General features: G+C 37.1%; 2 protein-coding genes across 3 annotated transcripts; both read right to left on the bottom strand.

The window, feature by feature from the left end:
* Window positions 1-1,883: 1,883 nt before the first annotated feature.
* LOC145406312 (F-box only protein 31-like) lies at window positions 1,884-13,611 on the bottom strand. Its single transcript, XM_080277476.1, has 10 exons — window positions 13,398-13,611; window positions 12,118-12,152; window positions 10,113-10,309; window positions 9,326-9,388; window positions 8,414-8,490; window positions 7,189-7,356; window positions 5,519-5,649; window positions 4,386-4,575; window positions 3,683-3,906; window positions 1,884-2,985 (listed from the first exon to the last, which is right to left on the bottom strand). The coding sequence occupies exons 3-10, from the start codon at window positions 10,258-10,260 to the stop codon at window positions 2,796-2,798; spliced, it is 1,191 nt and encodes a 396-aa protein (XP_080133602.1). The 5' UTR covers window positions 10,261-10,309; window positions 12,118-12,152; window positions 13,398-13,611; the 3' UTR covers window positions 1,884-2,795.
* Window positions 13,612-14,971: 1,360 nt separating this feature from the next.
* DCTN6-p27 (dynactin subunit 6) lies at window positions 14,972-23,682 on the bottom strand. Of its 2 annotated transcripts, none has more exons than XM_080277528.1 (5): window positions 23,645-23,682; window positions 22,089-22,259; window positions 21,384-21,511; window positions 18,194-18,336; window positions 14,972-16,887 (listed from the first exon to the last, which is right to left on the bottom strand). In XM_080277528.1, exons 1-5 carry the CDS (start codon window positions 23,680-23,682, stop codon window positions 16,801-16,803), a joined length of 567 nt encoding a protein of 188 aa, XP_080133654.1. In that variant the 3' UTR covers window positions 14,972-16,800. The 2 variants fall into 2 exon arrangements, with proteins under 2 accessions (XP_080133654.1, XP_080133652.1); XM_080277526.1 differs by lacking the exon at window positions 23,645-23,682 and adding an exon at window positions 23,388-23,459.
* Between the last annotated feature and the right edge of the window lie 549 nt (window positions 23,683-24,231).

The raw sequence follows: 24,231 nt of genomic DNA, 5'->3' as shown, positions 1-24,231 counted from the left end.
CAAAGAAACTGATGGGGCAGTGCTTAACCCTTGGGATCATGTGACATCCTTTTCATTTATTCTTGCTGCTAACAGATGACTAAATTCAGCTAAGGAAAGACTTTCTTTACTGGAGAAATTTTCTAAGCTTAACTCCTTGAACATTAGAAGCCTTTCCTACGAATCACAGAGCTTCAACGTGTTAAATGGAGATGGTATTCACTCAACGATTTGAACTTTCATATTAATCAATTTGAGTATACCCCTTATTTAGCTTGTGCTACAACAGTTCCTGAATCCTATTTTGAGCCAAAATCCCAAATTCTTGGGAGCACAGCTCCTCAGAAGGACTTAAAATGAAAATTACAGTGGAAGAATTATATCCACATATTGAAATGTTGTTTACTGGGAAGGTACAAGTTGGGTCAAAAGTAATGTACTATCATATACCTTATAATTAGAGAACATTTCTATATGTAAGTACTGTAATGGTATAATTCTTCCATCTGAACAATTCACAATACTGTGATACTGAAAAAATAAAAGTACAGTGTGATAGGCCAGGCCTCTTTTATAACAAACTGTGATTTACTGAATTTCAGGATTACCATACTTTTTGAGCCTACGTAACAATTTCCTCACATAATGAAAAGGTGTACAGTGCAGTACTTTATTAGGCATCTGTGGTCAACAGAAAAACTGACCACATGACAGCCTGGATCATAAGTTGAAAAATCTTTTTATCTAACTGTAATAATTTACAACTGATTTAAAATTCTGTGAAAAAAAATACTGCATACATGTACTGTATAGAATACTGAGTTGTACAATACCATACATTAAGTGATAAACAACAAACCATACATATATATATATATATATATATATATATATATATATATATATATATACACCAGTATATATACATACAGGCACACCCTTTAACGATGTAATTGTACAGCATACATGTACTGTATAGAATACTGAGTTGTACAATACCATACATTAAGTGATAAACAACAAACCATATATATATACCAGTATATACAGCATACATATATACATACAGGCATACCCTTTAACGAAGTAATTGTACTGCATACATGTACTGTATAGAATACTGAGTTGTACAATACCATACATTAAGTGATAAACAACAAACCATATATATATACCAGTATATATACATATATACATACAGGCATACCCTTTAACGAAGCAATTGTACAGCATACATGTACTGTATAGAGTACTGAGTTGTACAATACCATACATTAAGTGATAAACAACAAACCATATACAGTATATATATATATATATATATATATATATATATATATATATATATATATATATATACACACCAGTATATATACATATATACATACAGGGATACCCAGGTTTAACGATGTAATTGGTTCGGTAAAAACCCCATCGTTAAGCAGGGTATCGTATATCGGGGTACTTTTACCATGTAAAGTAATGTGAAGCATTTACCAGCCTTGGGTTCCCCCAAAACCAAGCCCAAAACCCACCCAAATGAGCCCAAAAACAAGTTTAAAGCCAATCTAAATGGCCTAACAGCTGTCAAGGAAGCTACCCTAAGCCTAACATCTGTAAATAACTCATAAAACCAACAAATAAAATCTGAAAATCATCAAATATAAGTCTGTAAAAAATCAAGCTTAGTAAACTGTACCCCAAAAGGACAATGTTCACCCCACCTATGGCTAAAACACATTAATCTAAGTCCAAAAACAGTTTATAAATCGACCTAAACACATAATTTAAGTCTAAAATATAATCAAAATTGGTGAAAAAAATCAAAACCCATCGTTAAACTGGGGGTTGGCCATCATTATGCAGGGTAAAGTGGTATATCTATCCCCATCATTAAACTGGGGTATTGCATCTAGGGGTATCGGACATCGAGGTATTACTGTATATACTTGTATATACACATATATACTGCATAGAATACAGAGTTGTATAATATCGTATTCAGCCCACAGAAACGAAAACATAATATGTGAACACTTAGGTAACTCAATATGCCTAGTGAATTGGTGTATGCATATAACAAGTCTGAGTTTATGATTAATGAACAAAGAATTAATAGCCTTTCATATCAAACAACCCACTGTTCTCCACCAATACTCTGTTATGCAGAGGATTTACTGTACAGTACAGGTTGGTGTTAGCAAGAATGAATAGCCTTTCATGTTAACAACCCACTGTTCTCCCCCAATACTTTGTTACGCAGGGGATTTACTGTACAGTATAGGTTGGTTATAGCAAAAAAGGTAAGTCAAAATAAATTCTGACCAAGTTTTTCCAACAATATTGAATATGGAGAGGGTTACCAAAATAGGATATCAACTGATCATGTGGTCACATTTCATCATATCATGCCATGTTTACTGTGCCATTAAATCAATTTACATTAAGCTAATGTCCACTGAAGTGTTTTAATTTACCATAAAAGACTACATTTCATCTAGGAAGCTGACTCACTGTGTGTGTTTACATCAAGGAGAAGTCAATATCAAGCCAATATCACTCAAAATACCTTGGGAGCAACAGCGACTGATCTAGACTAAGATTCAATCATACTGACTTGGGTATCAACACAATGGTTAATAAATGATACCAAAGTTGGTCAAAATATCTTTACTTTTAATGTCATAATACCCTGCATCTCATCAATGTGCATAAGGAGTAAATTTAGGCTCGGGAGGATAATACAGTTCTTCAAAAAAATGAACTTGCAACTCAAATACTACCACTAATGTCCACTGCTGAACACAGTATTATAGTTACAGAGCACTAGTTCCAATTTTAAGTGCATTGGAGGTGAATTTTTTCTTTATTCGAGAATAAAGGCTGAATAGTGACATCTCCAACCATAAAACACCAAGCAGATCATTATTAAAGATGACAACTTGAACTGGAGTGAAACTGGGATTCTGATACCATGTGGATGCTACCTGCCCAAAGCCATGGTATCTGAAATGGGAAATGTTAACATACTGTTATTTATCATATTCTGTATAATATTAAGAATATCACAGTTAATATTACTTGAATTATGCTTTTGTCAACTTGTGACCTGTCATAGATCCTGTTCATATTTTCAGTATCTATCTGTCTATATATGAAGTAATTCCTCATGTAACATGCTTTTATATAACAGATTGTTCACTGCATTCATGAATTCATAATTTGAGTGGTTTTCCCAGTACCAAAGACATGCAGATACTGTGAACAAACTGTACAGCAAGTGCTGAAAGGCCTCTTTATTTGTCACCTTTCTGTTGCTACTTTTTTGTATTAGGTCCACAGCAGCTTACAGAAATACTGTTTATTAAAGTTCCCTTGCTACTTAAGAAGTTGGTTTGCCAGTTCCCCAAATATAAAGCACCAACTGACAAGTTATGATATTTTGGAAGACATTAAAGATATAGAATTGTATGGTGTTAAGGCTGTTATGAAAGTCTGAGGTGCTGGAAAGAGATGTCTTCACACAGTGGGACTGGTATAAATGAGTGGCTCTGCTGCCCAGTTATGCAGACACTGATCAATTCCCTATCTATCCCTTGAAAAGAGGATGATGGACTACAAGGGAATGGCAGATTTGGCCTGCAGATAACAGGGATCATGTTCAGCTGAGCCTGAGGCCATAACAACAACTAGAAAAACTGACCTGGCTGTGCAACGAGCGGGGAAAGGTGTAGTGGGCTCGAAGCACTCGGCTGGCACATAGAAGGGCTGCTCAAGGATCTTATGGACTCCAGCATCTGTCCGGGCTGGCTCCATGTTTTTCAGGGTTTCTAAACACTTCTGGTCTGCTTTAGATGGTGCCACAGGATATTTCAATTGTATCTTGACTGTCACTTTACTAGCATACACATTAACATCACCAGTAACCTAAAAAATATATACTGTAATTAGTCATTTCTTAAAGGTGTTTAATTTTAAGCTATCATTAGACTGCCAAAAATTAACTCTTTTTCTTTACTGAAAGTTGTTCTTAACTCACTATAAAGTTGCTTTAAAGTAAGACACATGTGTCTTTTTATGTATTTGTAACTCAATAGTTCTCATAAAGTTGCTTCACTGAAAGTAACATTCTGCCTCTCCCAGCCCTCTCTATGCCACAGGAGATAGGAAGTTGCTCTCAACAAGGATTGTGAAGTGTGATTACAACAAGCATATACAGTACTAATACAAGGAAAAGAGAGATGGGGTCCTATCATTTGTTCCTGTGTAACAACATGCATATAATACTGTACTCCAATCCAATTACCATTTTGAAATAACTGCCTATAGAAAATCTTGTGGTGGGAAAGGAGGTCTGGGTAATGATGTTGATAAAATCCTAATATTACTTTTATAATAAAACTCACCTTATATCCACACATTTCATTTTCATCCTTGTATTTGAAAAGTATAATCTCATGACCATGCGACCCATAATATCCCTGAAAGAGGCCTGGTGTTATGATCTGCTTGGGAACAGACCCATCTTTATTGAGTAATGACTTTGGGATACTGCTGGCTGTAGGGATGAATAATGGTTTGTGTTCCAATCCTCTCCTGCCAAAGATAAAGATGGGTAAATCTCATAACTTAATAGTAAAAGAAATACTGTATATGACCAAACAGCATCTGTTTAGCTTGAACTAATATCCAAACCTATCAGTGCCCTTAATGTCAGACTCACTAACCTAACTTACTAACCTCACTGCCTATTCACCTGACTGAACTTTTTTAAAATTGCTAATATAATTCTTCTGGCTTGATCTAACACTACCATACCCCAGAGATTATTGGGTTTTATGAAGAAATAACAAATGATGAGCTACAGTGTGTTGTAGGAGGAGATAAGTTACAATGTACATCTTACAATGCCTGGCTGAAATTTATATTTAGTTGTGAATTGTGCACAATAACAGTGCTGAGTGTTTTATTATATAAGTATCCTTAAGATCAGTTGCCATTATTTCTACGATACCTACCGCACATACTACCACACTACATACATACTGTTGTTGTGGTCCAAGGCCATCTGGCTGTTAACATATTTACAAATGTGATAACCTAAAATTTTGTGAATAAATTTCTACATGAGTTCCATAGCTATGTGGTATGGCAAACATCCATCCAGTAATAATATTCTGTCCAAATTCAACTGTTTTTTGTTATGGTTTGACTTGCTGCAATTACCTTTTCTTCAAGCAATTTTTTTTATTGTCTCTTCCTTTACAGCCATACATATTTTTTTAATTGGGGGGAATAGTGTGTAACCTGATTTGTAAATACTGCATACTTATTTCAGAAACTTGTACAGGAATGGCATGATGGCCTCATAAAATGATTATTCACTGACTCCAGGTGCCAGAGCTCCTGTGGCAACAAGTACATGCACTCCTCCATGCTCATTTAAATTCTATTATTAAAATACTGCACAGAATCAAAAACTATGATACACATAAATGTAAGAATCCAAGCATAATGTTGACAAAAATGGTGCACTCACCCCATAACCTCATTTAAGAAAATAAGACGAAGCTTTTTGGGGTTCAGATTCAAATGAATGAGATCTAGGCCTGAGCTGTCATTAGTGTGCTTGAAAGAGTTGAAGCAGCGCTGGGTCACAATTCCCCGCCACTGAAAAAGAGTAAAACACAAATCAGACACCTGGTATGGCTAAATAAAATACTGCACTTTACTCATCAGCATCATTTAATTCTGTGACTCATATAGGCAGCTATCTGACTGCACAAGTAATTCACTTCAGCCCAGTGACATATATCTGCAGTAATTATATACTGCTGGCTGTAGGGATGAATAATGGTTTGTGTTCCAATCCTCTCCTGCCTAAGATAAAGATGGGTAAATCTCATAACTTAATAGTAAAAGAAATACTGTATATGACCAAACAGCATCTGTTTAGCTTGAACTAATATCCAAACCTATCAGTGCCCTTAATGTCAGTCTCACTAACCTAACTTACTAACCTCACTGCCTATTCACCTGACTGAACTTTTTTAAAACTGCTAATATAACTCTTCTAGCATGATCTAACACTACCAGTTGAATTTACTAATATCTGAAACCCTCCTGATAGTGATGGGGCTAATAAATGCTGTGTTTAAACTCTCCACTTCAAAAATTATTCCTTAAGCTGATTAGATCTGCCTGGGTATAGCAAGCATATGGCAAGATATACATCATAGGAACAGTAGCAGTGGTAGCAGCAGAGTAAGCCCAGTCCATCTGACCAAGCAGACCCATGAAATGTAGGCAAGCAAACACCCCTGGAGGGCCATCCCATACAGTGAACTGATATTTCCATGCCATGGACAACTCACCACAGCATGACATGAGAAAGAGCATGGAGAGTTGGTTCCTGGATGAATGCCAAATTTGTGTCTGTCCACCTATTTATCAGGGGCACCATAATAGGCACCAAACTGTTATTTGGTTATATGGCTACCACTCACAGCTGTAAATGGTTTCCTGGGTTACAGGAAACCATTAGGCTTGTCACTCAGTGTAGAGTCACCTTGGGAAGAAGTAAGTAGCATTACATCATGTGAGTGGATGATGGTCACCACCACCTACAGCTCTGTCATAGGAATGAAGCATTAGAGAGCTAGTCTCCTGAGGCTTGAAATACAAATCCACTCCTTTAATCTAACTAAGCACGTTATAAGTTTGCTGAGGATATAAATAAACACACTATGAGATGGATAATTACAGAAAAATTAAAGGCAATATGAAGCTACACTGGCCCAGTTACCAGAATACTTGTTCTGAGATACATGTGCCTTGAGTCCAGGGTTCAAATCTCGGCCTAGGAAAAAATTTAATGTGGTATGCTAGCTGCCTTCCCTTTCATATACCTGCACCTTGACAGTTCTATCAATAGCATATACAGACTCTAACACATGTAAAACTAAGCCACAGCAACACTTCAACTTTTACATGTATTACTCTTCCTAAAGACACCTTTCCTTCATTTATAATCTGTCAGCCAAAGGAATTCTAACTATCACGCTCACACTGATCAAGATGAACAGTAAAATAACAGCTGTGAACTCAGCTCTTCTCTCATCAAACTTATCAATGGTGAGGGAGTAGGGGTGAGCAATAAGATGAATAGTTAAACAATAGCACTTAAATTAATCCTTCTTACTCACTAACCTTATCAAAGGTGAGGGAGCAGGGGTGAGCATTGGGTCCAGGGAAACACTGGGGTGTGAGAAATCTGTCCCCAGGCACAGAAAAGAACACACATTCAGTCAGTGGAGCAGACACATCTTGCATTGATGATGGCTCCCATGAAACTCCCTCTATTTTTCCATCACAATACTGTAAAATATATATATATATATATATATATATATATATATATATATATATAACATCAATATACTATACTTTTAAACTACTACTGCTGCTGATATTAAAATCCCGGCTAAATCACAAAAAAAGGAGAATCAAGGACTATGGTACATACACCAGGCTGTTAAATATCCAGTTTTTACTTCAAAACAGTATGTGTATACCACTAAGAATGGCAAAATCTCTAATCTCTCATTAACTATCTATCTATCTATCTATAGCCCGACGCCCTAATCCCGCAAAGGGTGGCCGCAGACAAAACGCCTCCAAGTCACTCTGTCACCCACCATTTGACTCCCCTCCCCCCAACTCACCCCCCCCCTCCCTCATATACCTCTCAACTCCATCCCTCCACCTCATCCTCGGTCTACCTCTCCCTCTCCCTCCCTCCACCTCACCTACATACACCCTCTTAGTCAGTCTTTCATTCTCCATTCTCTCCACATGTCCAAACCACCTCAGTGTATTTCTCCTAATCTTTTCAACCACATCCACATCTACCCCACAACGTTCCTTCACTTCTTCATTCGTCAACCTGTCCCTCCACGTCACTCCACATGCTCCTCTCAAGTAACTCATTTCCACTGCTCTCGCTCTTGACTTGTTCCCCTCTTGCAAGGTCCACGCCTCGCTTCCATACGTCAGGGTAGGGATCACAATACCATCATGCAGTGACTTCTTAACTTCCATACTCACCTCCCTATTTCTCATCACTGCTTTCAGTGTACCAACAACCTTTCTTCCCTGCTGTACCCTTTCACGTACTTCATCCCCCAAAGTTCCATCCTTACTCATCACACTACGACAACACTAAATGAAGAGAATTAAAGAAAGTCATATCTAATCATCATCATCATCATCCAGACCTCCTTTCCTACCCTAGGGTCTAAAAGTCTATCCTGAGGTGAATAAAACTGTGGAAATAAAAAGACAAAAAATGAAAATGTCACTGGATTGAATGGGTACACTATGAACATAAAATACCTCTGTACACTGCAAACCTACTGTATTTACTCAAGCTCACCCTTATTTCCAGCAATCCTCCAAGTGGTCCAATTTGAGACTGGTACAGACCCAACATAAGGCCATACTTGTGCAGCACTGTAACAAATATATATGTTATTACAGTATACATGATGTTGTTCAGCAAAACAATGCCAGAAAAATAAGTCACATACACTGAATTAATAATAGTAAATATTAATAACTACAATAAAAAATTAAGAGTAATTATTGCTGCTGCTCCAATAAAGCCTCTAAACCCTTTCAAAAGCAAAGGTCTGTAACACTACTGTAATGAGGCTTGGGACTCAGGAAGGCCCTGAACTGTTTTTCATTTGCATTACACTATATTTTCAGTTAACATTACAAAGCATGGATGGTGCAGTTCAGCAATGCTCATTACTAAACTTGTATAATATCATTTATAAGGCTCCAACATGTTTACATGTGTCAGCCTTGGTCACCTAATGGCAGCTCATTACATTGTTCAATCTCTGACAGTCTCCCTATTCAGTCCCATATCCCTGAAGCTGCATTCTATGACATCATCTTATGTCTTTTTGGGTCTGCCTCTCACAGCCTACCCCCAACGTTCATGCTCCTCACCTTCCGCACCCAACTGTCATCCTCCGTCCTCTCAACATGCCCAGACCATCTCAATCTACCTCTCTTCATTGTAATACCAATACATTCAAGTCCCATCCTTCCTCTCAACTCTTCATGCACACTCCTATCCCTGCCCCCAGGGCCCTGCATGCAAGGACGCACTACACATCCATCTAATTATTGTCATCTTTATATAATTAAGCCTCATGCTCATTATTAAAATACTTCAGGTAATATGTAATACTGATCTGATCAGAAATCATTATAGGATGGGTACTCTTCTTCTACAATTCACTTTTCAATTACACATGTTGAAGATTATACTTACAATTTGTGTACAGTTTCCGATATGACTTTATGTCTCCAGTGTTAAGAAGCGAAAGATCAAATTCTGAAATCAGTATATACAGTATTAGTACTGCTCTCAAATAATTTTTAATATAAAAAGCAGACTGTACATGAAAGTATCCTCAACCTGAAAAGACTAGTACCAGTAGTTGTAGTAGCTGAAAACCCAGGCTCATCTTGATGTGCACCAAGTGCATTTTGGGCTGATGTTGTCCCTTTCTTGCAATCCATGATTCTTATTTTGGGGGACAGGGAGAAAGCTATGGGACGTTTGTATAACACGGCAGCAGAGTTACTTGCTTCTATTGGTGCCACCACATGAATTTGTCCCTCACCAGCACTGGCTGAGCAGGTAGAAAATTGCTTTGACCCTTTCAGACTGAGAATGTGGTCAGGATAAGTTAAAAAGGATAGCTGTACTAAGGCCATGCCAAAAGTATGAAGATTACAACAAAAAGAAGTGAGGAAAATGCTGTAAGACTGCCTCAGTGACTTTTAACATTTCAAATTCTATTAATAACGATACATACAACAACAGACAAGCTCTTCTTTAATACTGTATTATAACTACAAAGAAGTAGACTACAGCTACTGTACTTTGCATCATGGATTTTCTGAAAACAGGTACTCTAAAATTCATATCAATCACATCAGGGCTGCAGTATGCTAAATGAACTAAATTATTATTTACTATGCAGAAATTATGCCAGTATGGTACCTATCCAATACAGTAATTTGTCATGATGACAACATGAATTATATCTTACCTCTGTGAGATAAATTCTTCCAGATGAAATCATCACAAGTTAAGCGATGAAAAAGGCTGCAAGTTGAACTAAGAGCAGCAAGCTCTCTGGCTCCACAATACTGCAGTATACAGAGCAACACATCATCTGGCAGCTGATCAAGCCTCATGTTCACCAGTGTTATAAACCACCCTGAAGACTTTTAAATGCATCAATTCCTGCAAAGAATGAAGTTATTATGAAAATGAGTAATGTCCAAGCACAGTTTTTGGTCTGGAATACAGGACCTCATCATCATCATCATCATTATCATCATCATCATCAACCAAAATCCCATCTAAGAGATGGGATAAGGTATGTTCAAAAACAAAAAAAAAGAACCACAAAAGAAGGAAACATATAAAACAACATGCTCAGCAAAACAAGCCATACAATCATTCACCATCATCAAAGTCTTGAAAATATTGGTTCCATATAACAAACAAAAATCATCCTTATACAGTATATTACTGCACATGAGCTGGATGGTGATGAAATGGGATTCTGAGTGCATTCAAGTACGGCACTTAAGAAGCGTAATGAGTGAGAATGAAGTTCATAAGATTATGAGCTTGAATAGGGTACTATAGCGAAGAAAGGTTGATGGGTCAATGAAAACAGTGATAAGGAACAGAGAAGTGACCATGGAAGAAAAAGACACTACATGAGAGTACTATGATCCCCGACTTGGATCCTGCCGGAAGGACACAAGTCAAGTGTGAGAGCGATGGACCTGAGTTATCTGAGAGGAGCACGTGAAGCTACATGGAAAGACAGACCAACAAATGAATAAGAAGCATGGTGGTATTGATGACGATGTGTTTGACAGCATTCAGAAAAATACCCAGAAATTTATCTGGCCATGTGGAAAGGATGGAGAATGAGATACTGACTAGAAGTGTATGTGAATGAGGTGGAAGGGGAGAGGGTGGAGTGGCCAAGAATGAGAAGGAGGGATGTAGTGGAGAGATAAATGAGGGAGGGTGGTGTAATCTGGATGGTGGGTAGTCAAATGTGACATGGAGTCGGTTTGTTTCTAGCCACCTCTTACAGGATTAAGGTGTCTAGCTGTATACAGACAGATAAACTTTCCTTATTTATGTCTTTACATACACCCATGGAATGAAATAATTCCAAGAACCACAAAGTTAAAAATGGGATGCAGCTCTGCCCATACATATCTCATCCTTCCAATGTGATCCAAGGTCAATTTCTTACCTTCCTCAGTTCCCATACCTCGTTTTTTTACACCCTCATTTTACTATACCCCACCCTCTTGGCCTTCCATGCAAACTCAGTCACTTAAATTCCCCTTGATCATAAAATTTTCTTTATGTGACCATACCATACAAGCCTTTTCTTCTACTCTTATCAGCAAGGATGGGTTTCTTCACTTCCGGAATTTTGAAAATCTCTACAGTTCTTATCCTACGCACTCTATGCAACCCACATATAAGCCTATTCCTTAACAGCAAAATACAGGCAACCCTCCTTATTAAGTAAATGATGCATTCCAAAATAACAGATCTTTCTCCACACACTTGTACTGTACCGTAAAAAAATACTTGCAACAGTACTGACTTGTACAGAAAATAGGAAGAACTTGCAATTTACCTTAAGATACCATGAGAACTTTAACCTCTTCACTGTGGTGATGCAATCTGTTCTATTCGTGGTATTGCCAGACAACTTTTATTCAGCAACTGTGTTCATCTTTAACAGGCTACTTACGGAGCTATATCTAATCATTCCTGTTCAAAAAGACTCTCCTGAAAGGTATAAAATTGTCTGGAAGTAGCAAGAATAAAACAAAACTGGTGTCATCATACTGAAGGTTTAATAAGCACTTCATGTAATTTACTGTGGACTTATAAGAAAAACACTTTTAAAGGCTGTTTATGAGAGGACTTACTGGAAACTGCTGGTATTCACTGCTCTAACTCTTGAGTTTTCGAACACTCATAAGTCACTGTCAGCACTAACATACCTGTACCTTCACGTGATCCTCTCGTAGCCTCCAGTCTGAAATACAAATAACACAATTATCAAAGTAATATATTTAAGAAGCTATGGTATGCATTATTTGGTCATCCACTCACTTGATGTAATGCTGCCTACTTCTTCCTTCACCTTTATCATTCTTTTTCTGTGTCTGCCCTCCTCTCCTATTTCTCCCATCTTTCCTATCACTTTCTATTGCTCTACTTTCCTTTTCACTTGGCTTTACATTGAGTGACAAGCCAAATGGTTTCCTGTAAGCCAGGAAACCATTTATAACACTCGGTGGTAACCACATAACCAACCCACACATTCCCTACGTATTAACAAGTAGGTTTGTGGAGGGTCAGTGCCCTTCCCTGTACTGTAAAACCACAAGCTCAAGAGGTATTTATTTCCTTTACTGCTGTTCCTTTAGTGGGCAATCTTACCATACCCAGTGCATTTGTGCTATCATATAGTGTATGCCTCTATATGTTTTTTGTGTGTGCAAAGGAATATTACCAAATCTTGCTCAACATACGGTACTGAGAGGGGGATTTTGTTTCCCAACTTCCCAACTGGATGCTGGGTTAGGTTAGGATAGGTTGGGTTGAGTTAGATTAGGTCAGGTATGGGCAAATTAAATTATTTGGTACAGTTAAGCTAGGTTAGGCTAGTTTTAGTTAAACACTTAGATAAGGCCAGTCCCTTCCACAATTACTAATATTTTCCATCAGATTATTCAATTCAAATATTATTTCTGACAGAAAATTCAAGCAGATTCATATCAGGGAAGTTCAAAAACATGGTTTAATCAGCCTCATTTTCAAGAAAGCCATTATAGGTGTAAAGTAAAAATTCACCCAAGACCGTCAGTCATATTATAGTTATTATTCATTTACACAACAAATGAGGCCTCAACACACTCAAACGAACTAAAAAAAAAAACTATCAAATGGAAAATAAAAAAACACACCAAAAATAGGAAACGGCAATAAAGGAAATATTTACCACTCAAGACAAACGGTCACCCCTTACAGGATTATGGCGTCTGGCTATAGATGGATAGAATTAGTTATATAATCTCATCAATTCTACACACAAACCAATCCTTACAGAGCCAAACCTATGCTTGAAAGCAATATTCATGCCCTATCCTTGGTGTCATGTTTATTTCCACAGAAACTGGTTGTCACAGATGAATTACAAATGATCCGCACTGTTTTATTTCCTTCATCTTTTCAACATCTGTGAATGGGAGATCTAGATTTTGTCCTCTGCAATTACCATTCTCGGTCTTGTTCGTGGTGGTTTGTTATGAGCGTCGGCCAGCAGATCACCAGATTTACACTCTCGCGTCGCAGATGGAGTATATGTTCATACATAATAATTAACGGATTTTACTTTCTTAGGCAAGGGGTGCATCACAGGCCTGTTACCACTCGATCTCATGTGCTAGAACTGCCACTTATCCCTCTAAAAAGAAGTTTTCATATGCAATTCCCTCGGCTACCAATAACCACCCGATTAAATAATCTCTCGGTAGTTCTAAACACCACCCGGCAGAATAAACAAAGGGTGCGACGAATTACCCACTGACCTCAGTGACATCAAAAAGGATGATACATATATATATATATATATATATATATATATATATATATATATATATATATATATATAATATTCTACCTGTCTCACCATAAAATATCACTGTTCATAGAATTGCTGGGACTCATTCCATATAATTACCGCACTTTTTGACTACCTACATTCCCTAACCATTAAATATCCATTCAGAGAGAGAGAGAGAGAGAGAGATTGCTGGAGACTTCTCGAAATACTGTATAGCCTCCATTCATCCCCTTAGTACAAGAAGTTTTCCAAAATTTAAATATCCTAATACAGATGTAAGACTCATGAAATCAAAAGTATAATGAAACCCAAACACCTCCCTTGGACCTGCCTGTACTGAAAACATACACATATCAACATAGGCGTAATTCCAGAAGAGATGCCCTGATTTGAATGAAATAATATATTCTACAATAATTTGTGTGAAGTATTACATCTATTGTATTTATTCCTTTGGTATAATTTTCGAACATAGTCATCCACCAAAGGCAAGGCACCTTTGACTAACCATTTCAGTGACCTTCACAACTAACTGGAGAAACTGAATGGCCAAGACCTCTACAGTACTGCCTCTACAGGATTAAGAACATTAGGAGGTCCCATGGGAAGGAGGAATCCAATCCAGTACTGTACTGTTGCATCAGATGCATAGTGGTCTGAGGCTAAGATATGCAGTCCAGACATTTATGGAGTGACCTGATGCTCATCCCTTAGAAGTATTACATGAGCAACAAACCCTAACTACCCCTTGGAATCAGCCTTCATGGACCACATCCAGTTTGAGTAACCCAATCAACAGACCACCAGGTGTCTCAATATCACTTGAGGGCCTCAGTGCTAAAGCACTACGGCATATCACTACACATCATGAAAGCTCACCCTTGATCTCCCTACATGCTTCAGAGAACTGTCTCTTTATGGGAAAATACTCCAAAAACTATTTACAGTGCTAGGTGGTAACCATATAACCTTCACTGGCGATAAGGAGGCCGTTATGGTGTCTCTGTTAACTAGGTGTAGATGCATATGTGCCAACCATCCAGGAACCAAACTTCCACATTACTGTCAGTCACAATGGAACATCAGTTCACTGCACAGGACAGCCCTGGAGGGGTGGTTGCTTGCCAATGGTTGATGGGTCTGCTCAGCAAAACAGATTGAGGCTGATCAACCACAAGTGAGAATATTACTGTATAATGGATTGTATAATACAGTACTTTCTAGTGTATAACCAATTTATTAAGAGACAAGCTTTCAAAAAAGTATCATTACATTCTGCTTAGTTACTGCCTTGTGATATAAAGTAATTTTCTGAAACATAGTATGAAGTTCATGTTAGTTTGGATTGTGATCATATGCTCTATATTGTACAGAAAGTCTTTATTATTGCCTATGTCAGAGACATGTTCCAAAATACCATAGCTATTTTTAAATAACCAGTACCGTAAATAACGTATTGACATAATGTTAAATCCGATTTCTACACTGCATTGGAATTTAATAAGCAATCTTTCTATAATATACTCTGAAAAACTGCAAATAGGGTCACGAAAAAGGCAACATATAACACGGATTTACTATACTATACACTGGTCAGATTCTTGTTCCCTCATTTTATGTTACATGATCCTCCTTCTCAGTACCCATATGAGAAATTTTTATTACTCTGTTGATCCTTTTTTCTGTCTTTCTTTCTTTACTGTATTTATTATTTATATATCTAGTGAGGCAATAAACTGCATATTACTGCAGAATCATCATCCCTCCCCGAGGCTTGGGAGACATTCTTTGCTTAGAATTAACTGCCAAATAACTGGCAATTACACCAAAGTGCACTTTATACTGCAGTTACAGAAGCAATTATCACAACTACTGAGTGAGGAAAATAGAAATTTCCTAACCATACTGTTGTCATGGGTACACTTGGGTATATTATTCAGGCTACATCCAGGCCATTTTATTCAGCTGAGGCAATTTCCTGCAATCCAAAGGTTAATCAAGATATTTATCAACCCTCTGACTACTGGAATTCCCCTCAGCTGCACAAAATCATCTTGTGGTAGCATGGGTAGATAACTTATATGTTTACAATATCAAAAGGATGAATATAAAACCATTATCCCTAAAATCAGTGCAATAATATTTCAAATATTATAAATACAGATTCTGGCCACATATTTGTGTTCAATAACAGTATCAACATTTTTCATACAAATGGTTCTGCATACTGGCTGACACCAGTCAATCTGTTTTATTGGTAGCAATGGGATGTTATCAGGAATACAATACATGTTAAGTTTTCAAACAACAATATGACATGCAATCCAAATGCCCCTCTTCCCCACCCCCTCCTTTTTTTTTTTTTTTTTTTTACTGCTGCAGAGTACAGAACTTGAAATAAAAATCAGATAACAAGCAATGCAAATAAAAAATGCTCCCAGGGTCTCAAGCACTGACTGACTGACATAAGGTGATGTCAACCACTAGCTATGAAATAACATCACTGCTAGCTAAGCAGTGACGCTACTGCTCTTGGTGCATATATGAAACATATTATGGTGAAAACTGACACATTTAGTTGCTTTGTGCATATAGACTATTTGAAAATATTCTTAGTATTTTGTTTCAAACCATATCCAAAAACATTGTTCTTCTGTGATTTACTGTGCAATGACTTGCAAAAGGAATGTATTAAAGGTGATTTATAACAAAGTCTTGCAACAGCATACTCTTTTTTTAATTTGTAAGATTGCAATTTAAACATTTAGTCCAGCTTTCCTTGAATGCATACAAAACAGTAACTTTGCTAAGCTAAACATATTCGCTGTACCTCTTCTTGTATACAAAACAATACGGTACTGTAGTAACCTTTACGTACTGAAATATATTCAGTCTAACACTTCGTGGAGGGAAAGAAAGCAATGGTAACCTTTGCTAAGCATATAGCTATGAGAAATCTTACCCAAACCTTCAGCATCATTCCTAATAAAGCCATAAGGTAAAGATTCGGTACAGTAAATATATATATTCTATGTTTTTTCTTAATACTCCCTCTTCATGCAGCAGGTTTTTTCTTTGGCTTGATGAGACGGTGGTAGTTCGGTAGAATCTTGGTTAGGAAATCTAGCTGTAGTGTTAATTGCTGAAAACAAAATAATGAGGAAATTAATAGCTAATGACAAATAAACCAATAAATCAATCCAAAAGATGTAAAGCTTCCTCCATAGGAATCCATATGCTAAGGTTGGTCATGGTATAGATGATGTTTTCTACGGACTGAAAACTAAACTAAGTACCAAAACCAGTTAATTACTTCCCAACAGGTACTGACGAATGTTGGGAAGAAAGTCTCTGATGTATTATACGATTATTAACAATGTGAGTTATGGTAATTAGTAGATACAGGTATTACCTGGATACAAATTTTTACACACACCACCAATACTGTATACTATGTTCTGCTGAACCTTTGAACCAACAGGTAAAATATGTGACTGCTTGATAACCTATAATGTATGTGGTATAAGAGGTAGAAAAAAAATAATAAATACTAATAATACTAATAATAAAAACAATAATAATAATAACTAATAATAATAATAATAATAATAATAATGTGGAGAGGATGGAGAATGAAAGACTGACTAAGAGGGTGTATGTAGGTGAGGTGGAGGGGGGGAGAGGGAGGGGTAGACCGAGGATGAGGTGGAGGGATGGAGTTGAGAGGTATATGAGGGAGGGGGGGGTGAGTTGGGGGGAGGGTAGTCAATTGGTGGGTGACAGAGTGACTTGGAGGCGTTTTGTCTGCGGCCACCCTTTGCGGGATTAGGGCGTCGGGCTATAGATAGATAGATAGATAGATTAATAATAATAATAATAATAATAATGACAGCTAATAATAATAATAATAAAAACTCCAATGATGAATTTTAAATCCTGTTCTTGCTACTTTCAGCTGCTTTTATTCAGCTTAATGAGATAAATCTGGCTGTGTAAGGGTCAACGTAGACTCTAACTCCATCAATGTAAGTGACTTCTACAAACTTAAATGAAAAAATATCAAATTTATGGGGTTAACCACTTTTACTCTTGCTGATACCAAACAATTTAATTCAGCTTAAGAGGGCATCCAAGCATTAAAGGGGCTAGTGAAGGCTATATCTATTTCCTCTAGTTAGCAAAGTCTTTCCTATGCTGGGTTCAAGCATCTTAAAAATAAAAAAAAATTATCTTTATGGCTGCAAATTCCCAATTTCAGCTCACATTAGACAATTTTATTATTATTAAAATCAAGAGAAAACCAGAGCACTTGATATTTTTAAACTACAGTACAGTATGCTTATTAATGGTGTGGCTACGAACAACAATCTTCATATTTTACAACAGATGATTTTATTCAATTAATAAACACATTCCAAAGTCAATAAGCTAAATAGCTTTTGACTCACAGCTGGTTTCTCCGTCTGCACTCGTCGGTTGAGCTGATCACCATAAATAACTGTATTCTCTGGAATAACCTGGGGACACTTCAGTTTGCAAAGGGATCCAATCACACACCCTCGAGTCAACTCCACACCAGGTCCAACATAACCTGAGGGGATGTAAGAGGGGTAAGACAGTCCTCATTTAAAGCTGCTTCAATATCATCCCTTCAGTACCAGATGTCATCTGCAGTCTCACACCCTGTATCCCACATAATTTCAATTTCTTGCACAAGCTACATCATGCATGATAATTGGCAGTTTACCAAAATTTCATTCATACCAACATTATTTATGAAATCAATACCATAAATAATTATTCATGAAGACACAGTTGATAATGATAATATCATCATCATTATCATCATCATCACCCAATCTTGCACTGCCCCATGAGAAGCATACAAGCCCAGAGCTAGGCAAGTTGGTCATGACATTTAAGATGAGAGTGACAAGTCTCACTCATCCCTGAGTGGCATTACATGAACAATAAACCCAAACCAGCTCTTGGATATAAACCTTCACCAGCTTAATCTGACTGGAACACTGTAATTACCCACTAAACCACCAGGCGCCAAAATTTGGTAATGTGGTTACCACCCAGCATAGTAAATGGTTTCTTGGCGTACAGGAAACCATTTGGCTTGTCACTCATTGCAGAGTCACCCACAGGCAGAAGGGAAAGGAAAGAATGAAGGAAAGAAAGACAGAAGAGAGGGTGTACAGTCACCCGTAGGTAGAAGGATGAGGAAAGAATGAAAGAAAGAAAGACAGAAGATGATGGATGGAAGCAGGAGAGGAAAGGGCAGACACCCAAGGGCAGCACTATATCGAGTGAGTGGATGGTGAGTGCCCCCACCTACCACATGATAATGTTAAAACAATAATAATAATAAACAGCTGCCTGCCCATGTCTGGAAAAACAAGTCTGTTCTTTTATTTATCAATGAATGCAGTTCTGTCATTGCATTACCATAAAAAAAATATTTAACGGTATATGCATCATCTGGAGTGAGAAAAGGTATGGGGTCAAATGCAGGACTTACACCTGAGAACACGTCAGGGGAGGCAGTGGCTCAATCGGTAGAGAGGTGGCCTGCAGTCCAACCGGACCCAGGTTCAAATCCACGCTGGGGCAGGGAACAGTTTAAGGATTTGAATTTCATGAAATCAAACTTTACTGATCTACCATAAGACCCGCTGACATGTCGTACAAATACCCTCACTGATACCATGACATTAGTCCTGTATGAGAGAGCCCTAGCATGTATTGAATATGGACGGTAGGTGATAGCGCCGAAGTGGTGACATGTAGAGGTGTATGGTATGTAGGAGGACTACTGGGCCTTGAGAGCAGGCTGTGAAGCCTATGCCCAGGGTTGGACACATAAAAAAAAAAAACGTGGTTTCGGTTGTGGTCAACAGTCTTCTAACACACTGGGCACAAGCACCAAGCCACCCTCCACTTCCTGCTCTTCTAAAGTATATTCCTCTACTTCAGTCAGATCACTATCAGCAAGATCATCACTATCAACTTCATTTTCACCTGACAGATTCATCACTTGAATTTTCACTATCTTCACCTACTTTTAAGGAAAAAAAAAATGCAAGAAAAACTGTGCAAACATGTGACTTTTCTGGTGGAAAATAGCTACTGCTTCTCTTCTCACACTGGTTCATATTTATTGTGTCCAGGCAGCAGGAATTACGAGACACCAACATAAGAAATGACTGGGTGAACATTTGAAGTGGGACAAGTTAAACAGTAGCCTGGTAAGCTTACCCAGACATACCCAAAGTAGCAGGCAAGCAAGCAAACCATCACAGCTTTCCTCTATACACAACAGTACATAAATGACGTCTGACATACGTTACAGCCTGGCATACATGGACTGCTATGATGTTTGACATACATCACAGTTTCAATGTGGTTAAGTTGCTGATAAATTAATACATATTTTTCACATAAAGCTGCAGCTGACTCTCTATAAAGCAGTTTGAAATAATGATTTTCTTAATTTTTATCTTTCTAAATTATCAATCTTATTATTATTATTTTCTTTTTGTGATAATAACATCTAAATTATGGGTCAAAAGCATGTTTCACTTAAAGTATTGGTAGCATTCCACCAAAACACACCTCAGGCTCTACGCATGAACTGACTATTTTCTCAAAAAGGCATTACAGATTTGGACCTGATTTTAAAAAGTTTATGATAAACTCCCTCTTGTAACTTAAAATTTAATCTGCAGAAGCAAGAAACAGGAAATTTCTGCACTCCCAGCTCATGATAATTTTTCTTGCATAAATTTAAGATTTGATTTTGTAGAATGAGAGATTGGGCAATTCTACAGTCTCCTTGTTTTTCATACAAAAACACTTCATTGATCCAACTGGGAACTGATAATAAATTTGTTTGTAAATAATAGCCCTGAGACAGGACTTACTGAAGGGTTTATGACTACATGCTTCCTTTAATCCCTTCAACCCAAGTACATCATTCTTATTTTACTGGTGCAACTACCAGATGATTTATTCAGCTTGAAGAGATCTCTTGCAGTGGATGGAGTTAAAGAAGACTATATCCAAACCTTCCAATTCAGCAGATCTAATAAGCTGAATTAAATCATCTGATAGTATCCAGAAAAACACTAGACATAATCAAACATAAGGGATTAATAGGCACCACACTTCTTCAGGTGCAATGCCATGCCCTCTTAACACAGACAATATAGGCCTATACTTATTCAACATGCTGTCCCATTCAGTCTTCTATTAAGTTACATTTATGTAGAAAGTAAAATTTTAAGATATGAAATAAACATACCGGTACTGTATCATAGTAGACTCTTTTGTTCATAATTAACTATCATCAGAATAAATAAAGCTGAATATCATTAAAATTAGTTCTTTTTCAGAACAAAGATATATTTAGTCAGTCAATAAATAAATTAAAATTATGTCATGCTTCCTCTTACAGAATCCTCATGCTGGGACTGGTAGTGGTCAAGCTGAGGCTTTCCTTGGGCTGGAAGCTTAAACCTACACCAGAACCAGCTAATTAGGCTACTCACCAATTATTGCCGGCACTGGAAAATGTTGGGAAAAGGAAGACTCAGATATGTAACATGACATGTAGCTAATGAAGACACTTACATTTGGCTTCTAAGACATTATTGTCTCCAACTTTTGAAGCCTCACAGTAACTGTCAACCTCAAAAACATTGTTATTCCCAATGACCATTACTGGAGGTGGGTCAGTGACTTCTGTTCCTTCTGGTAATCTGTCAAAGAAACTGTAATTAGCATCTGAGAAAAAACATACAAAATCACATGGAATAACTATTTAAAAATTTATGCGATGTTCAGATGAATTTGGTTGTGAGGTGGAGCAACAGCATACATGACTGATATGTATGCTGTTCAATAGTCTGAGTTCTCCTACTTTTCTTTGTTTCTCAATGTCATCTCACCAAATTTAGGTGAGTCTCTGGGTTTAGATGATAATTACAGAGAGAAGAACAAAAATGTAGGAACAAATGTGGAGAAATGGAAGTGATCAAAATAAAAGACTGATGACATACAAATGAGAGAGAGAGAGAGAGAGAGAGAAGGGACAGATTGAAAGACTATGATATTTGGAAAAATTATTAAATGGAATGACAACATAAACACATCATCTAATACAAGACAGAAAAATGACAGAGTAATTAAATATACTGTACTGGTAACTACATAATTTCTTTTATGCTGTATGAATACTTAATTACTAAGATGAAAAGTGTTTTCTAAAGATGCAGTGCCAGTTGCTACTGTAGATTACAAAATCTGTCATCATTAGGACAAGTGTCACAATCCTACCTGAATATAATCTGTGCTTGTTCTTCGATCAGGTTGCCCTCCCCAATAATTATGGGTCCAGCCTCTGCAACAATACGTGCCTTGGGATGAAGAACTGTGCGTGCTCCAATAGTTATGTCACCAATAAAGTCTGCCTCCAGGCAAACCACCGCACCACTGGCTACATTCACACTGTGCAAGGAAAAAGTTATATAAAAGTACCATTTTATTACAATTTGTTTTTTGTCCTTCTGTAGTATACAGCAGAAGATGAAGTTTCTTGCAGAAACATCTTTCCCTTCAAAATACATACGTACATGATAATACTGAAATCTGAATCAAAGCCTTTAATACTTAGACTTTCTATTGACGGTGTCTGCATAGCATTTCAGTAACTTTTAGGTGGGGGCACCCATCATCCACTTCTTAACACAGGGGTCTAAGCTTTGACGGGCAGGATGTCACATATACTGTGATAATGGCTACGACCAGATGATCTTATTCAGGTGAAGGTGGCCCTGCCACACAATGGACAAACAGCCCATTAAACACTTTCATAATTAAATCTTATTTACCTTAAAAAAATAGGGGTTCTCCTTTACTTAGCCTAGTAAAGTATCTAGTATTATAACCTGATTAAAATGCTACAGCATCAATTTGAATAATCCTGAAGGGCATATAGGACCACCTTATTTTGCAATTTTATTTTATTTCTAATTTTTTCTCTGCTTGAGTTCTTCATGGGATTCTTTGAGTATTTTCTGACTGCATTTTCAAGTTTCAGTGTTATTTGTTTCTTACAAGTGGCGAAGTGTTAAAAGTAGTGTTTGTTTACAACCTGAAAAGTCATTGAAGACAGTCTGATGCCATCTTGTGACATGAAGACAAACAGATGTCTTCTTAGAATGTCATGTTTTAATGTAAGTACTGTACCCTATCAGTGCCTGTTTATCCAAACCTAACCTAAACTTTTATAACCCAACCATATTTATCCTTGCCTATTTCATGCAAACCTAACCAAACTTATCCTAACCTCACCTATCCCTCATGTAATCATGTTTTCATTGTTTACTGATGGATCCTCTCCATACACTAAAATGCACTACTGCACACATTTACGTCACTGAATCATTTCAAAGGTAGATAAAAAATTTTGCTAATTTTTAAGAGGTGGTCCAATGTCTTCTGTATTACCTCTTCTAGCAAGATAACAGAGTACTAGTAGCCCTTTGGTTAGGTAGGTAGCCTATGTGTTTTGTGGTTGAATTACAGTGCACTTATCAGGGCATTATCCCTTGCTTTCTAATTATGGAAGCCTACCTTTTCCCCACCCCATCTTCACCCAGTGAGAAAAAATTGGATTCCTCCAGACGGATAACCATATTAACATGAGCATCTTGTATCAGTTCTGGTTGACAGAACACTGACGACGACCCCGCCTACTTCACTATCTCTGTCTTACAATCAACTCCAGTGGTTTTCGGTGAACCATTGATTGCCATGGATGCTTAAAACATTAACAGAAACCCAGAAAAAGTTATCGGGTGCTGCTGGAGGACATGGAAACTAATATTTACCTGCAGGAACCAGGATTGTGTTGCTTCATCGATGTCATGGTTGCTTCTTTAACCCCAGGTCATGTAAACTAGAAAGATTCCTACATAATTTCGTCTTTACTTCAGAAGCTGTTTTATGTGGCAAGAAGAGCGTATAAAAAACAAAGAAATTACCTTTTTACAAAATAACATAATATTGACGTGTTTTGATTTATAGTAATTCTTTCCTATGAAATTTTTCTCGATATCGTTGCATCAGTATTTGAATTACTAACACAGGCGCAAAACATAGAGGAAAAAAATGCCATAATAAAGGCAATATTATTCTGCATATATATAGTGAGGAGGAACTATCATAATTCTGTTATTACGTGTCATTGGAAAAAATATTTATAGTTACCCATCATGTTTCTCATTTTTTCTCACAAATATGACATAGAAAATCAACAGCTTTATAGGTAACTATTGTAAAATATGTTTTAATTTTTTTTTTGTTTTTTTTTTTTGTTCTTAATGGTTTTTTTAACTTTACTCTATTCATCCTCTACATATTATAAATATGTAAGCTGGAATGATCATCGACTGCTCATTATTCTTATATAATGTCA

Source organism: Coenobita brevimanus, chromosome 70, assembly GCF_032717465.1.
Source record: "Coenobita brevimanus isolate Jiangsu-jjx chromosome 70, ASM3271746v2, whole genome shotgun sequence".
Taxonomy (NCBI): Eukaryota; Metazoa; Arthropoda; class Malacostraca; order Decapoda; family Coenobitidae; genus Coenobita; species Coenobita brevimanus.
This window is presented reverse-complemented; position numbering and strand designations above follow the sequence as displayed.

Excerpts from the sequence above, each read along its gene's own strand:
- LOC145406312 (XM_080277476.1), bottom strand. The coding sequence starts at position 10,260 with ATGAGGCTTGATCAGCTGCCAGATGATGTGTTGCTCTGTATACTGCAG. Across the intron at positions 7,357-8,413 it reads GAGGATTGCTGGAAATAAGG|TATTGTGATGGAAAAATAGA; the intron begins GTGAGCTTGAGT and ends TATATTTTACAG. Across the intron at positions 2,986-3,682 it reads CCCGCTCGTTGCACAGCCAG|ATACCATGGCTTTGGGCAGG; the intron begins GTCAGTTTTTCT and ends TTCCCATTTCAG.
- DCTN6-p27 (XM_080277526.1), bottom strand. The coding sequence starts at position 23,449 with ATGGTTATCCGTCTGGAGGAATCCAATTTTTTCTCACTGGGTGAAGAT. Across the intron at positions 22,260-23,387 it reads GAAGATGGGGTGGGGAAAAG|TGTGAATGTAGCCAGTGGTG; the intron begins GTAGGCTTCCAT and ends TTCCTTGCACAG. Across the intron at positions 18,337-21,383 it reads TAATGTCTTAGAAGCCAAAT|GTTATGTTGGACCTGGTGTG; the intron begins GTAAGTGTCTTC and ends ACATCCCCTCAG.